The sequence below is a fragment of the Dermacentor silvarum genome, chromosome 1 (assembly GCF_013339745.2).
Source record: "Dermacentor silvarum isolate Dsil-2018 chromosome 1, BIME_Dsil_1.4, whole genome shotgun sequence".
Lineage (NCBI taxonomy): Eukaryota > Metazoa > Arthropoda > Arachnida > Ixodida > Ixodidae > Dermacentor > Dermacentor silvarum.
In genome coordinates, this window is record NC_051154.1 from 415,578,710 (window position 1) to 415,595,546 (window position 16,837).

The following is a 16,837-nucleotide window of genomic DNA, read 5'->3' on the forward strand; positions in this document are numbered from 1 at the left end:
TTTAAAGACCATGTGATCATTTTAAAGCGACACAGTCTTTGTGTCTTGCTGACTTCAAATCGCGACCTATGAGGTCGCACTTGCTTCTTTGAGGTAATCGCAGAGTTTCTCACAGCACGCGCTCGTCGCCGTGGGAATGAAATGAGCACATTTCATTATCCGCTTCTCCAAACGTTCGCTTCACATAGATTCCAACATGTGCGTTGGATTTGAATAATTTTGTGTGTATTTTGGCGAAAGTTGGCTACGGGAACATAGAAATGGTGCCACGCTTATGTACGGAAATTAAGGATCACATTCTTCCCACCGCTCCCTCTAATGAGGCCGATGTCGATGCTCTTCTGTTCAATAAAATACTGCAGAATGTTGCATTAAACATTAGTTTATAAGTACCAAAAACTATAAAATGAAAATCTTTTTAACAAATACAGATCATTAGGCGCCATTTTAATACCAGACGCAATAGGAGTGGGAAGAATAAAACGAAAGAGATGACGTCAAATCCTGCGCTGAGAGGGATCAGCTATGTATCAAAAATTGTGTGATCTCCGTTCTGACCCTAGGGCGATGCTCATCTTGTGATGTATCTAAAAATCCAAGATAATTTTTTTTCTAGTCGCCAAGCGAAGCCCTGCAACAGAATTTAAATGCAATAAGCCGATTGGCAATGCGGGAGACACAACCAATGTGGTGACTCAAATGCTTACTATTTTATTCTTGTATACCTGCATTCATCGGGAAATCTGGCACCTTTATCTGCATGGATGTGAGCACTGCCTGGGTGTCGTTAAGCAACACTAAAATCCTTCCAAGTCACCTGTGCACAAACATATTTAGCAAAAATAACACTTCCCTTTCCACGAATAACTACAACTGAGGCATGCGAGCGCTAAATGGCTATTTTTAAACCCTCATTACACTACTTGCGCAAAACATTCCTGTTTTAAGAAGTTCCAAAATATCACATGCCTTCCAGGAGCAGCATGACGTTTTCCTCCCTTGAAGGTCCTGCATACTTTAACAAATGCAACATTCTAATGCTGCATTTGCTGCACTATTAAAGCATAACTTGTAGCAGCGCATGGCCTTGTCGCAGCATAAAACTGCGACAATGCCCGTGCGCTGTGATAGAAAAGAATTGTACGAATAAGTCAATACAATTGTGCATGTGCTTTCCTTTGGCACTGGTGGGTTAACGTCACCGGAATCGACGCGGCGTACGCCCACTAATAGTTATTTAAAGTCGGCTTCATGTGTAAAACTCTAGTAAACACAATCCTGAACCATACAAATAGTCGAACCTAGCTTTCTTTAGTGATAGATAAATGCTGCAACAAAAGAAAAAAAAAACAATAAAATTTGCACATCGTATTGACCTGAGCACGGGCCACCTTTCGATGGGGCCGGAAGGCGAATTGCTGCTTGTGGGTTAATACTGATACTTGAGAAAACCAGTGCAGAAATGAGACGCAAACAGGAAGGAAACAAGAGACCCGACAAAACAGTGCGGTGTCTCTTCTGTGACTCGTGTTTGCGTCTCATTTGATTTTTTCGCCGGTTTTCTCAAGTATCGGAACACGAGCCCAGAATCCAGAGCACGTTAAAAAAAAAAAAAAAAAAGCCGCGGTTGTCAAAAAAGTTGCCCTCAATACAGTGCCCCTCGGTGTGTTGCGAAAGCACGTTCAAAGGCAGCGAGCACCTTGTGGATGACACCTCTCGTCCCGAGTGAAAGCGTGACCCCTGCTGGCCGCATTGTTGCAACCTTTTGTGGATTCGCAGCCGAGCCGCGGCGTGACCGGGAAGAGGCCGACACGGGCTTTCCTTCCTGCCGCCAAGTTTTCCTGGCCGCACGAGCTGTGAGAAATCCCGTGCATGTGAGCGGCGGCGTTTACTTCTTTAGACGGCTTCCGCGCACTGGCCTCATTACAGCATGCAGAGTCGTTTCGCTGCGTTGTCAAAGAAAACGCTAGTTAAGCATTTCAGGGTGGGCAAACTTAGGGAAGGCAGCATTCGCTCCCCCAAGCAAAGGAAGCCACGAGATCGAACGCAGCTCACGGTGGGTTTCGAAAGAATTTCAGCTCGCTCAAGACGAACAACTATTATTCAAGCCATCCGGGGGAGACATGTGACCTCCCTTGAACATTGCGTAAGGGAACAGCTCAAGGATGGAGGCATGGATGACTGGATAACTCCAGTGCCATGTTAGTTTGGTGCTCTTCGCGTTATGGCGTGGCGCTGTCGGCCAGTAACTGGCATTGGTGAAGCTTTCGCCCAAGGCGTTTCCGATTCTTATGCGCACCAATGGCGTGGGTGTACGAGTCGGACAATCGTATTAGCTCTCTGCGCATGCGCGTAGGGCTGGCCAAACCGGAACTTTGTAAGCAAAAAAATAAAATTTTGATAGTAAATGCGCCAGCCATCGTACCACAATAAAACGTCAAATTTTTACGATTTTCTAAGTCGCAGAAGAAGGCATGCACTACACAAAAAAAGCAATGACTTTAAAGTATATTTTTCCCGTGGCACGCACAATGAAGGAGCTTTTAGGAATCCTCAATCAACGCTTATGCAGTAACGCATAAATTGAGTCATTCCTCAAGTAGTAGGCGTCGGCATGCTGTTACCTTATTTTGAGCCATGATGGTTAGTGACTTGAAAGTACACACACGCAAAAAAAGAGAAGAAAGCAATATGTGGGCTTCGAAATTTCTTTTAGCTGCATAAATGTCGCATAACACGAAGAAAGTTTCGCCTGTCGTCGAAAAAGGAATATTATAATGACAGTAGCGGCAACAGCAACACGACAAACTTGGCAGCTCTCCAATATATAAAAATACATTATCACGCGCCATTACGAAACTAAGCAGGGACATCACGCACTAATTTGTGACATACGTGTGGGATCTGTTAACCACGGCTTTTCAAATCTAGGGAAGTATTTCAAGAATGAAGCGTCCTGCTCTTTGCAGACTTAAGGTACATTTCGGCAAACGTGCCGCCGCTAAGCAGGGAATGTAGTGAACCGTTTCTGCAGATTCCCTTCATTATTGTGAAATTGGCACTCGGCCAATCGTGCGAATTCTTCCATTGAACGTGCGTGACAGAACCAAACTACGCTGCCAAGACAACGTGGCTGCAACGTTGCTTATAATGCACGACCTTCCCGGCTGCCTTGCATGGTGCGCGCCTCGCGTGCAGCGACAATGGTTATCAGCTAGATTAACTTGAAAGTTGAAAGATTAAGTTGAAACGCGCGGCAAAGATACCAAAACGAAGGCGTCTTACCATCCTGAGACTAATAGAAGCTTCAACATCCTTGCGGAATTTGCTATAAGTTTCTTACAGTCTGTTGTTAATAATGCGTCAACTGATTGCGCTGTGGAAGGCCTTATCGTAGATTATTCTATTTTGGCAATAATAATAAAGAAACCACGAAGCAGTCCCAGTGAGACTCTGCAGCGGAGCGTCCCATCCGTGGCGAAGCTAGTTAGACAACAGGCGAACGCCAACGAGGCAAATAGAAGAGCGCGCCACCAGCTCACATTGGTAGCAGAGAACTGGCTTACAAAGAAGCCACTCCTCTCGCACATCTCTGACGGCGGGACCACGGGCGAGCACGGAGAGGCACGAGTCGCCCGTGGTGCTGCCGGCGCTCACCTTCATCGTTGCTGGACGCGACGGCGGCCTCGTGCGGAGCTCAGACGCGCATCGGCGGTTGACACCACAGCGAAGACGCGCACATGCACAGGAGCGCGCGTATCCCGGGCTCCGCGCTGTCGGAATGTGCGATGCTCTCCGGAGCCAACTGTCGCTTTAATACCTCCGCCGGGGGGGCCAAAGGTGACAGCCCTCACCTGAGTGAGGATGCGCCCCCCACAAGACGCCGATCTAGGTCAGACAATATGGGACGAAAGTGAGCGCGGCGGGGAGGAGGGCGCTTTCTCCTCCGCGGCTTTTGTCGCCGGCCCTCGCGACGACGCCTCTCGGAAGAACATCCATTGTGCGGCACTTTCCGTCCTTGCCAATCTCGAAGGGCCACTTGTAGAGGGCCCCAGCAATTAACCGCGTGCCCGCGGACAAGTCGTTCTACACGGAGCGGGTTCACCGTCCTGCCGGCAGATGAAATCGGGCTTCTTTCACACGTTTTCGCCACGCGTATAGGTTCGCACAAGGGTCGCGCACGTGCCAGCAAGTGGCAACCGGCGCATTCGAGCTCAAGGAATGACGGACGCGTTTCATGGGCTGCTCGAACAAATAAACGAGTGGCCCTTGCCGGAGTGGGGTTGGTCACTCGACACGGAATTGCAAATTTCGACGCACTCGGCACACGGCGCCTTGAACGTGGGCCCCGTGGCACACGTGTTCTAGGAGCCTGCGGTTGTTTGGTTTGTCCGCCTGTTTGACTGATTAATTGCTTAACATTTGCAACTCATAAAGCACGCATCTTAAGTAAGCCTATAACAAAGAGTGAGTGGTATATCAGCACCGTAATCATCACCATCATTAGGGTTGATGGAGCGATGACCCTGTCACCATTGAAGCGCGCGCCTTCCAAGTTTAGCATTGGCACTGTAATGGATCCGCTCTATTTCTTGTGAAGCGGGCAAATCAATGTGTTCATAACAAAGACAATATGATCTTTAAGTGAGAAATGTCGCATTATACAATCCAAATAAATTAAGTTGGGCACGAGTCGCCGTACGTCGCTGCTTTGTTAGGAGCAAAAAGAACTTATCGCATCAAGTAAAAAACAGCGCTAGAATATGCACAGGACCAAACCACGAGAAACAGGACAGACACAGGGCGCACTAAAAACTGAAGGTTTATTCACAAAAAGCGCAGAATATGTATACCGGCTGAACATGAATAAACACAAAAAGGAAACTGTCACTTGCATCACATGGCCAAGCCTACTGCGCGCGAAATGCGGTTCTTGTAAGGAATTCGACATCCTTATCCGAGAGTATGACGCAGGGCATGCTAACACAAGACTCATCCAGATTTTTTTTCTCCAGGGCTTCAACAATCTCACTTGTTAGTCTGTCTGCCGATTTGAACATGTATGATGCTAGTATTTTCCATCTAGCCCAACTAGCCCAAAAATACGTCCTTACCAACTTATCGCACACGCGCAAAAATATAAATAATAAACACCCAGAACTAGCAAGCAATGCTTAAGCGTGCGTTCTTTGCTTTGACGAGATGACAGTTTTATCCGCTTTGCGCACCGCCTTTCCACAGCAGGCGTGCTGACCACCATGTGGCAAGACGGGGTAATATTGAAAGAAAGTGCGCGATTTTTTCTTCTTTGTGGGGTTTTACGTGCAGTTCTGATTATGAGGCACGCCGTAGTGGAGGGCTCCGGATTAATTTTGACCACCTGGGGTTCTTTAACGTGCACTACAACGCAAGCACACGGGCGTTTTTTGCATTTCGCCTCCATCGAAATGCAGAATTGCGCGATTTTGTTACAGCATTACTGCTACCATACCGGCCAGCGCTGCCGCGTGCTTATGCTCCGGACGTGGAATAAATTGGGTGGTCGGAGCTTTCAAGTGCCCGGAAAAGTTCCGTTATGTTAAAATTACCGTTTATTGAAACAGTCCTACAGTCCTACAGCAAGCCTGTATGCCTCTACCTCAAATGTATTTGTCGTGTCCGAGGACTAAAATAGACTATTTCGTGGGCCGATCCCGGAGGTTGTACAATTGTAGGCTAAAATAACCTTTTCCGTGGGCCGATCCCGGAGGTAGGGCAATCGCAAGCTAAAGCTGAAGCGAAAAGTGTGCATGCTCTTTCGAATCACAAATACAGTGTACTGCAGATAAGTCTGGGCCGGATGACGCCTCTGCGCATGCGTCTGTTCTCTCCCATCCTTCTTCTCTCCCTTCTTTGACATATATTTCCGAGCTGGAAATAAACGACGTTCTTTTGGCGCCTGAGATATCGGTCATCTCGTAGCTGCCGGCCAGGGGCCGGTAGGACATAACAGTGGCGACGAGGATTCTGCTGCCGCAGCATATGCCTTCACACGACGGCCCGGCAGAACCTGAACCCACCACGGCCCATAGGTTACCGGAATTCCAAGACGAAAAAGAAAAGTGGCAGGCGTACTTATCCAAGAGTGAAGCTTACTTTGAAGCGAATGATGTGAAGCATGGTGCTAAACAAAAGAGCCCTGCTGGTAGCTGCGCTTGGAACAAAGACAATAGAAATTTTAGCCGGGAAAGTAGCACCACAGAAGCCTAACGTCTTGATCTACGAAGAAGTTGTGCAGACTTTAAACAGTGACTACGACCCGGTGCCGAATGAAATTTCTGAAAGCTTCAATTTCTTTCATCGCTTCCGGCAAGAAAGTGAATCGATACATGAATTCATAGTGACTATACGGCAGATGGCACAGAACTGCAATTTCTCTACGATGCTGGACAGAATGATTAGAGATCGTATTGTGTGCGGTGTCAGGTCCAAGAATGTGCAGAAGCAGTTGCTAGCAAAGAAAGCAAGAAGCCGAGGCTCTTGCCCTTGCCTCGGAGAGCACTGAACGCGATTCGCAAGGAATTGCTACAGACACGGATCAGGCGATACTGCTAAAGCTGACGTGTCAACATAAGTCGAGCACAAAGTCTCCGGGCGTGCAACAGTGCAAATGTTGTGGGAAGCATGGTCACATGACAAAGGCGTGTCGACTAATCAAGAGTAGATGCTTCCAATGTGCACCAAGGTAGATATACCTGGTAGCGAAGCTTCCATAGAAGCCCATACGTTCAAAACATGGTTGCTTACCGGCGGTTCATGGGGCTCAGCGCCATCTGTGTGACAAAAAATAATTTGACGTCATATCCGTAAAAAACACAAGTGACGTCATTTTGTTCTCATGGGCGCGAAATTTGTTTTCGGAGGCCTGCCATTAGAGCTGTATATTCAAATGCCCCGCCATTCGACTTCATGGGCGTTCCGAGTTTTCTGCGCGAAGAGCGATGCAGGAAAAGATCAGCCGTACGGGTGTCGAAATCGCATCTCTGCACAGAACATGCTTTCTTTGGAGGCCGACGAACACTTTGAGCGTAGATTGCGTAGAGTGCTCGTCCTTTTGTCGGACGCCAAGCCCGTCGGCCAGCGCTGTTGCACGAAAACAACTAAAGTAAAGAAGTACCTGACGGTCGCAACTCACTACTTTTGACTGCACAGGTTAAGAAACAATAAAACTACCCGCGTCACCTAATTCAGACAAACGTCTACATGCAACACAACACATGTGACGGGGGCGTATTGTAACAGGTGAACTTTACGAGTGCCCCTTTCCACGCACTGCAAGAGTTGCATGGCATTGCAAGTGATAGCGGCGTGAACGCCCACCGCTATCGATGGGCGCTCTCACGGTGGGCACTGAAAAAAGGTATATATTGATAATGATCTAGCAAAATACAGTTGTATCTTTTCTCGCCATGCATATATAAAATGAATTAGGAATTTTATTTTCGTTGAATGAATCTAACTGCGTCTCGCTTTAATTTAAAAACGCTTTTTTTCTTTCCCAGTGTTTATTCCCTCCAAACATAGTCGCGCTTCAATCGCTGCTCCCATAACCACCCTTGCTGATGTCGGTGACAATTGGTTCTGAACCGCTTTTCGCCCGAAGCTTCGCGACCTATGTGGATCGACCTTGTGTGCACGGCCAGGGCATTTAGCCAGAATGTGTGCGGTAAACAAAACAACAAGCAGAATGCTTGCAGTAACGGCACAAGCGGCAGGAACTGAAGATAATGATAGCAGTGCATCACAAATCTGGTCATTGACAACTAAGCGCAACCTCGTACCACTCATCAGAAGATCATTCGCGTGGAATGGCATCGAAGTGATGATGGACGTCGATACTGGCTCTCCTGTTTGCGTCATTCCTAAAAGCATTTACGAGAGATACTGTCACCAATGGCCGCAGCTACAAAGGTCCGAGCTCCCGCTTTCATGCTATCTCGGAAGGCTTTCGCTCCTCGGTGTACTGACAATGCCAGCTTCATATGAAGGTTCAACAGTGCAATGCAGTCTGACTGTGCTAGACTGCAATGGCCCCAGTCCTTGCGGTCGGGACCTACTGCAAAAATTAGCAGACGAACGCATTCAGGTGCTGAGCGTGTACCCGCAGTATCAAGCCAAGCCCTGACGGACGAGCCGAAGATACTGCCGCAAAACGCGGACTTTTTTCACTGAGGGTCTCATCAAAGGCCCGACTGCACATCAAGAACGGATCAAGCCCCAAGTTCATCCAGGCAAAAAAAAATTCTTTTGCACTTCGCGATAAAGTGGCAAAGGAGCTTGACAGACTAGTTTCGGCAGGCATGATATCTCCGGTGTCTCATTCCGAATGGGAAACGCCCATTGTTCCAGTTTTTAAAATGGACGGAACGGTGCGCATTTGCAGCGCCTTCAAGGGGACACTAAACCCAGTATGCGATGTCGAACAGTACCCCTTGCCTGTCATAGATGACATTTTCGCAAATTTTTGCGGAGGAAAGAACTTCAGTATTTTAGACCTTCTCGATGCTTATAATCAGGTCGAATTGGACGAAGACTTGCAGAAATTAGCAGTGATAAACACACAAAAAGGGCGGTTCTGCTACAACCGATTGCCATTTGGCATTTCGTCAGTCCCAACGAGATTTCAACAAAAAATCGAATTATTGCTGCAAGGCCTGAAAGGAACCCAGGCATGTTTAGATGATGTGTTGTGAAGCTGAGAGCGGCGTCGCTAAAAATGAAAATCTGCAAGCTGTGTTACTGCGTTTCCGCGAGAACAGTATCAAACTTCTGACAAGTGCAGGTTTTGTGAATCCTTCGTGACGTATCTTGGCCATCGCATTGATGCCGAAGGACTGCACCCGCTGGAGAAGAAGGTTGACGCAATCGGACTGGCTCGTTTGCCACGAAATGTTGCCGAGTTGCGATCCTTTTGGGGAATGGTTACTTTATACATTAAGTTTTTGTCGCCTCTATCCACGGTTCTTGCACCTTTGTGCAATCTTCTCGAAAAAGGTGCGAGATGGTCGTGGAGTGCAAAAGAAGACGCGGCTTTTAAAAATGCAAAAACTGCTTTGTGTTCGGCTGCCGTGCTAACGCATTTTGATCCTCAGCTGGAGTTGCCGTTGGAATGCGACGCTGCGCCTTGGAGTGCCACCCTCTTTTACCGTATAAATGTCGAAGACAGGCCAATTGGTTTGAGGTCGCGAACCTGAGCTGAAAGGAAGTGCTCTCAAATTGAGCGAGAAGCGCCAGTGTTAGGAGTGACAAGGTTCCGCGACTACCTTTTGGTACGTGACTTCACGCTCGTAACGGATCACCGTTCGTTGTTGGGTCTTCTCAGACCGGACCGTAAAACTTCTGTCATGGCAGGCGCGCGAATTCGGCGATGGGCACTTTTGCTCGGGGCGTACAAATACAAGCTTATCTGTAAGCCTGGCAAACAGATGTTTATCTCGGATGCCTGAATCGCTGCAACAGCCGTAAGCAGAAACAGAAGATGGGACGGAAATGGTGCTTGTAATCGACCAATGGGACCAGCCAGCGGTATCCTGCAAAGAACTTCAAGCACTCACAGCAGCCGATACTGGAAAAGGCGACATGAGCTGTCCGCGGAGAAGGGGTTGTTGTTCTGGGGCCATTATGTTGATACCAAGGGCGGCGCGTGAGAAACTGGTGAAGATGTTGCATGAGTCTCATCAGAGTACGTCTACAATTAAGACAAGGGCGAGGGCTAGTTTTTGTTGGCCCGGTCTAGATCAAGATATTCATAGAATTGCTTTAGACTGTAGAAACTGTGTGCAAGGTTTGCCTATGCCCCCTGCACGGAACCACCGCAGTTGGCCGATTTCCCGGGAGAAGTAGTCACGGTTGCATGCAGATTACGCAGGGCCTATCGAAAAGAAGATGGTGTTAGTAATTGTCGATGCACACAGCAGCTGGATAGAAGCCATTCCAGTATCTCTCGCGACAGCTAATGCTACTGTAGATTCTATGCGAAGCTTGTTCAGCCGGTTTGGATTACCCCGCACCATAGTTACGGACAATGGGACGCCGTTTACCGGGTCCGACGTTGCTCAATTTGTACAGAAAAATGGAATCGAGCATGTATGTACTCCGCCTTACAACCCTCAAAGCAATGCACTAGAGGAACGCGCCATGAGAACTATCAAGGATGGATTGAAGAAAATGCCTCGAGTAGAGAAAGCAACTGCTCTGGCCAGAATTCTTAGTAACTACAGAAATTCACCACAAGCTTCCGGGTTTTCACCGTCCGAACTGTTTCTATAGGCTGCCGGCTGCGCACTAGAATGGATAGGCGGATTCCTCCCAGGAGCCACGAGATGCCGACAAATCCAGCTGTTGATTCCGCCACTTGGTACTTAGCCCCTAGAGAGGCCGTCTACGTGCGCAACTATGGCGTAGGAGACAAATGGACACCCAGCAAGGTGAAATCGATGAGTGGAGCCCGTCACGTCACTGTGGAAACTGAGGATGGCGTCGTTCGACGACATGTCGACCAGATGCGCAAACTTTCAGCGAACACAGATGCAAGCAGAGAAGTACCGACCGCAGAAGAACCACCTTATATGACCGGAGAGGCACTGAAATACGAGGCTGACGACCTTTCTGAAAGCCCTGTACCCGAGCTACGTACATCCACAAGAATCCGAAAGCCAGTGGAACGCTACGGCTACTAGGGGAAAGGAATGCTGCAGATAAGTCTGGGCCGGATGACGCTTCTGCGCATGCGTCTGTTCTCTCTCTTCCTTCCCTGCCTTCTTTTACATATATTTCCGAGCTGCAAATAAATGGCGTTCTTTTGGTGCCTGAGATGTCGGTCTGAGGTTCATCTCGTAGTTGCCGGCCTAGGGCCGGTAGGACACAACACAGTGCATACCGCAGAGGTCGTTTCGACAAAGAAAAGTATAAAACACGTCTCGTGTCCACATAATGGATGATAAGGCGGTCGTTAACAATGGGAAACACAGAATGATTGATAAGGACATTCGCTTGTAACAGCGGACATGACGTCAATACCCATATAAAATCCGAGTATAAACAAAAGTGGAGGTTTGTGGCGGCACAGTTTGTAACACAGGACGTGACGTCACTACTAGACATATATATATATATAAAGAGGGCCCACCTAGTAAAACATTGCATTTGTGTTGTGACAGTGCTATAGGAAGGCCACGTACAGTGTGGACTTCCGAAGAGCAGCGTGCATACTAGGAGCAGCGAACAGAGGCGAAAATGTGAACAATGGCGTCGCGCTCGTGCCACGGATGAACACCAGGATGAAGTCCAGGTCGCTCAGCGAAAGCGCCATGCGTGGTAGAATGATGATGACTGTCGCGAACACGTGGCCAAGCGACGAAGGCAAAATGCAATCAATCGTTTCAAGGGGGAAAATTATAAATTTCAGAAGTTTCTCGACAAAGAGTTTGAATTTATTTGCTCCGTGTGTGATCGACTGTGGTTGCAGGTTATGGACTCTTGTCCACTCTTTGTAGGTGCACGAAGTAACAGCGCAAGCCAAGTCGCAGGTCGTTGAAACGTCTTTGGCTATTCATGAGGTAAAGTGGATCTGAATGTCGCTATGTGAATAATTTCACGCCATTTCGCAATGGGTAGTAATCGTTCTAGGTGTCGTTCACAACTTCGCTGTCCAACCACCTTCACAGCGGGGATTGCAGCCGAAGTTTTTTTTTTGTTGACGGTTATAAAGAGTATTATTCACGTATCGCACAATGTTGCAATGAATGATGCTCTATGGTATGAAATCGTAACCGGCAGGGAACTAAAGACAAGACGAAGCTATCACACAAATCGCCTTTGCCTGGAAAGGTTTCAACCCCGAGTGTTTGTAGTAATTGCTAACACAAAATCCCCGCGAGTAATCGGTGCGTTAGTAAGAAAATCAGCGCCAGTATTTGGAACACTCTCAATAAAAGGCCCACATTCGGGCGCGCGCCAATTGTGACCTTAGCGCAATGATCGCTGTCGTCGACAGCCAACAGCGAAGAGTGCTTCCGGAGGTTGCTCTCGAGGGCAACCACTGTCATAGCAATTAAAGCGATTCGTGATCGCTAGCTACTCAATGCGACTCTCTTCCTAATTCTCATAAGGGAATGACCATTTGAATTGCTTTTAATTTGATATCAATAAAGCTATGATCTATGAAAACATAAGCACATCCAATTGACCGCGTCGCTAGTGATCACTAAAGGCTCGGCATTATACAATTAGCAATGATCACCAAAATTCTTATTTATTGACATTTTGATTGCTACCAATGACGACGTGCACAAATGAAAGCTGCACTGTCAGAATAAAATAAGTGATTCATGATCATCACAGGGGTGGGACTGCCCAAAGTCTTTTTGGAGCAATATTTGGAGCAAGTAAAATTACGTTTTGGAGCAGCTTGGAGCGGACAAAATTGCATTTTGAAGCAGCTTGGAGCAGACAAAATTGCATTGTGGATCAGCATGGGGCAGAATGAATTTCATATTGGAGCAGCTTGGAGCAGGCGAATCTGAATTTTAGCGGAACAATGGAATATGGCAGCGCACTTCGAAACCACGATGAAACAGAGAATAACCCAACACAAAGCCCGTAGTAGAAGCAGGCTTTGTAGCTGTAGAGTACTAGATTATGTAAGAGTGGTTCGAGCGGCGGCACAGCGCATGTTTTCCTGTAAAGCGGAGAACACTGGTCGAACAACAATCGAACTATATATGCCCATGCTGACGCTCATGATGATAGCGGAAAATGTTCTCAAATAATCCGGTACAATCGACGCGCTAACATAATTTCTGGGCTACCACATATCACCGCAGACCCAGAGAGCCGCAATCAACCCTGGGCTGGTATAACGTAAAACTATTCCAATCTGTTTATATTGTGATAGCAGTTATATGGAAACTCTAGGCGCATTTCTGCCGTCGTCGTGATGTGCTGTGTAGAGTCCAGGGGCGATAACATCGTCGCCACACGCCGTATGCTCTGTGTGCGAGTGAAAGTGTGTGAGGGTGAGCCGACGATGGCGGCTCAATCTCGCGCGCGCAGGGCAGGAGGAAAGCGGGGAGGAAGCGCGCCGTTTTCGGTCGCGCGGACGGTGTAAAGTATAAACCGCATTCACGCGATCTTGCGCGCGACAGCGACAAGCGACGCGATGGAGATGGCTGTCGCGGTCGCTCGTCGCCTACAAGTCGCACCGCATGCGAGCGACGACTTCGAGCGACGTCTCCCCGGTGTTGCCGGTATGAGGGCAGCAAATACTCGCCGAAACTGGCGTGACGCTTGCTTTATTAATTTAAGTTGATGTGTTTTAGTGTAAAGAGCAGCATAAATATTTCTAAAGGTCTTGCACTACGTTATTATCGTTGCACGTATCAAAATCTAGTCGTTTGCTGGTTCCGTGCGACAATCGGTAGTACTTGACTGATGTATATCCAGTTCCGGCTTCGCGCTATTGGCTAGTCGCTCATAGCCCTTCCGGGCGACGAGCGACGAATTCTAGATTTCTAGAACCGAGCGATTGAGCGAAAAGACCAAGCGATCTGTTCGCGCGACGGCCCGTTTCGTCGCTCGAAGCCGTCGCTCGTCGCCGTCGCGCAAAAAATCGCGTAAATGCGGTTTGGGCTTAAGAATAAGGAGAGGTGCTGACACTCTCCCCCCAACGCGCGCGAAAGCGCCGCTCGCTCGCGTCCAGATTATGTTCGGCTTGCTTGCAGCTGGTTCGGCGCCGTCGTAGAGGGCGCTGCGGTATGCGGTGCCAACCTCAGCGGGCTGTGTTTGTGCGCTTTGTGCTGGCATGTGCGGCCGTGATGTTTTGAAGGCCCACTTTTTGTTCACGCGCCTTTCATCATGTGCTTGTGTATTGTCGCCACGGGCCCTCGACCAAGGTGGAAGCGGCCTTCTGAGAGTTTGAAATGGGTAGAAAGTGCTTCGTCACGAACTGCAATTCTGGATACCGAGCTTGTGCGAAGCGTGTGCCTCTATTCAAAGTGCCGTCCGACAGCGGTCGTCTAGAGCAGTGGCGCCGTGTAAATCTGAGGGCAGACCACGGAGTAAGATAAGACAGGAGCGCCGACTCCGCTCGTCCGGAAGGGACACATTCTGCAATGCCGGCTCCTGCTTCACAGCGTGTTCGCCAGACGGCGCTACGAATGAAGAAAAACTCTGCAGCGGAGAGGACCAAAGGCGCGGGGGCTCTCTCGCGGCACCTGCTTGTCAGCTGCTCCGCGCACGCCCTGACGCCTGTAGCGCGCATAGCTCTTGCGGTTCACGGAGTGACGTTAGCAGGAGAAACAAGTAATGTATCATTTTATTTAATTTATTTTATACATGTGGCCTAGATGTAACTTTACAAGGCACAAAAACAGAAAATAAACAAATTACGGAAACTAAGACGGAAAGAAAAGCTATAGTAAGTATAGTATAGTATAGTAAGCTATACTATAGCTTACTATACGCTATAGTATAGTAAGCTATACTATACTAGCTATATAGCTAGTATAGTATAGCTATACTATATAGCTAGTATATAGCTTACTAGCTATATAGTATAGTAAGGCGATATAACGGCAGTTCGGGTGGTCTCAAGCAATGACAGACGACAACGAAAAGAAGTTTTTATGGAAAAGCTGACGTTTATCCCACTTTTTTATCTCAGCACGCATCAAGTGCTAAGATGCTTCGCTTGCTTCTTTGTTTCTCGCGGTGCTTTTCGTGTCGCCCGGTTCTCTTGCGAGCAGAATCGCCACATTCTCATTAAACATAATAATTAGGAATTCCTGCCAGTGTTTCCTGCTCATTATTTCACAAGAGAAGCTCTGATTATGTGTCTGCATAAATGGGGGAATCATCTCGAAGGCAAGGCAAGGAATTTACAGGGTAGCCAGCCGGTATTTACACTGACTAACCTCCTTGTCTTTCTTTCCCTTTCTCTCTCTCTACATTACGGCATGTCTCTGGACAAGAAAAGGCACCTGCACTGTGTGTAGTTGTAGACAAATTTAAATTGAGCTCCTCCCGTCTTTCCGCATTGGCGTCTTCTGGTTCCTCCTGGCATTCAGCATCATTGAGCTACGCCAGGCTTCCCTAAACAAATTGAAGGAACTGCTCCGCTTCGAAGTCGAGGCACTTTCTTTACATCTAGTAGGACGTCGCCTTTGTGTTTGCTGAAGTAACTATCAAAAATGAGCTGCTTCTCGAAGTGTCGCGCACATATTTTGTCCATTGCTTTAAGCGCTCGCTTACTTTCAGGAATTTTTTGACGCCACTGGTGCAGTAGTTGAAGATCAGATGGCGAAGAAAAGAGCGAAAACTTCTCGCGTCCTTTGCCATAACCATATTTACAGCCGGGAACAAAACACTGTCCTGTTGCTCAGTCTCTTCACGCACAAGTATCAAGATACCTTGTTCCGTCCGGCATGAATAAACATACTGCAGATATGGTAAACAAAGCGAGGAAGACGAAAATTTCGCACCTTCGCTTCCGCGCAGACGTAGAGGAGAGAGAGAGAGAGAAAAAAACATTTATTTAGACCATCGAGTTGATCTTGAGGACGAGTGGGTGGTGTCCTCATTCCAGGACTCCACTGGCCATGGCTGCTCGACGTACTTGCTGGACGAGAGCTTCTTGTCCCGCGAGGGTATCGCCGGTCAGCTGTACCTCCCACCGCTCAAATGACGTGTTAGGCGTCTTTAAATGTTCAGGTTTGCCCCCGCACCCCCACGAGATGTGAAAGAGCGTAGGGCGTGTGTCGCCGCACCAGGGGCAGATGCCGCGATATGTTTGTGGGTATATTTTGCTGTATCTGTGTAGGTTTGGGAATGTGTTTGTTTGGATAAGTCTGAGGGCTATTGCGTCTTCAGTGCTGAGCTTTTTGTGAGGGGGAGGATAAATCCTGCGGTTGAGTCGCTGGATCTCGAGTCGGTCGCAGTAATTTGATGGCAGGGGCACAAAGGAAAAGGGTGGGGATTGATCAGACGATTCGTTTTGCCCCGCTCGGTTAATTAGCGCTCGAGCTAAGGCGTTCGCCCTTTCGTTCCCCTCCAGTCCCGCGTGACCCGGCGTCCACGTGATTTGATGGGATTCTTCCAGCCTCGGGCCTAGAATCATAGCCGCCAGCACCGGTGTTCGTCCGTTGGTAAAGTTGCGGCAGTGACAAACAAGTACTTCTGTTGTGTCTTTTTGCACAGCATCATTTATCGTCTGTTTCCTCTAAAGACATCTAAATATGTTTCGTATGCGTGCAGAAAAGCGCTACCGCGTGTTTATTTGCGCTTTTATTATTTGTGCGCATATATTTTTCTTGTTTGATTGCTGTAAAATTGAGACGACCGAGGGTCCACGTTTGTAGCAGACGACACGCTCAGCGGGTGCCGCGCTGCCCGTTGTGCGCCGCCGTCTCCGCCGGTCTCCGCCACTCAGCGCATGCGCACATGGAAGCAAGCTTTTGAGTGTTTTCCACGCGCCTCGACAGATGGCGCTACGCGATGTATAATTTGCGTTGCACGGTTTGTCCCGAGCGAATGCGTTGCGCGGCGGCGGAGTCGGCGCTCCTGTTTATCTTACTCCGTGGGGCAGACCAAACTCTAATGCCTACCGACCATGTTTGCACCAAGCATTTTTCAGAGGATATGATATCGACGGCGTATTAGGCGGAGGTCGATAAAATGGTGCTACTTGACGCGCCAAAGAGCCCTGTTCTGTCTGCAAATACAGTTCCCACCTTATTTCCGAACTTTCCAAAGAACCTCACATGGTCAAATAAACCTCGAGAGCCGCTGCGGAAGAGAGAAC

General features: G+C 48.3%; 1 protein-coding gene across 1 annotated transcript; it reads left to right on the forward strand.

The window, feature by feature from the left end:
* Positions 1-10,361: 10,361 nt before the first annotated feature.
* On the forward strand, positions 10,362-10,718 carry LOC119447378 (uncharacterized). Its single transcript, XM_037711493.1, has one exon. It carries the CDS (start codon positions 10,362-10,364, stop codon positions 10,716-10,718), a length of 357 nt encoding a protein of 118 aa, XP_037567421.1.
* Positions 10,719-16,837: the final 6,119 nt, after the last annotated feature.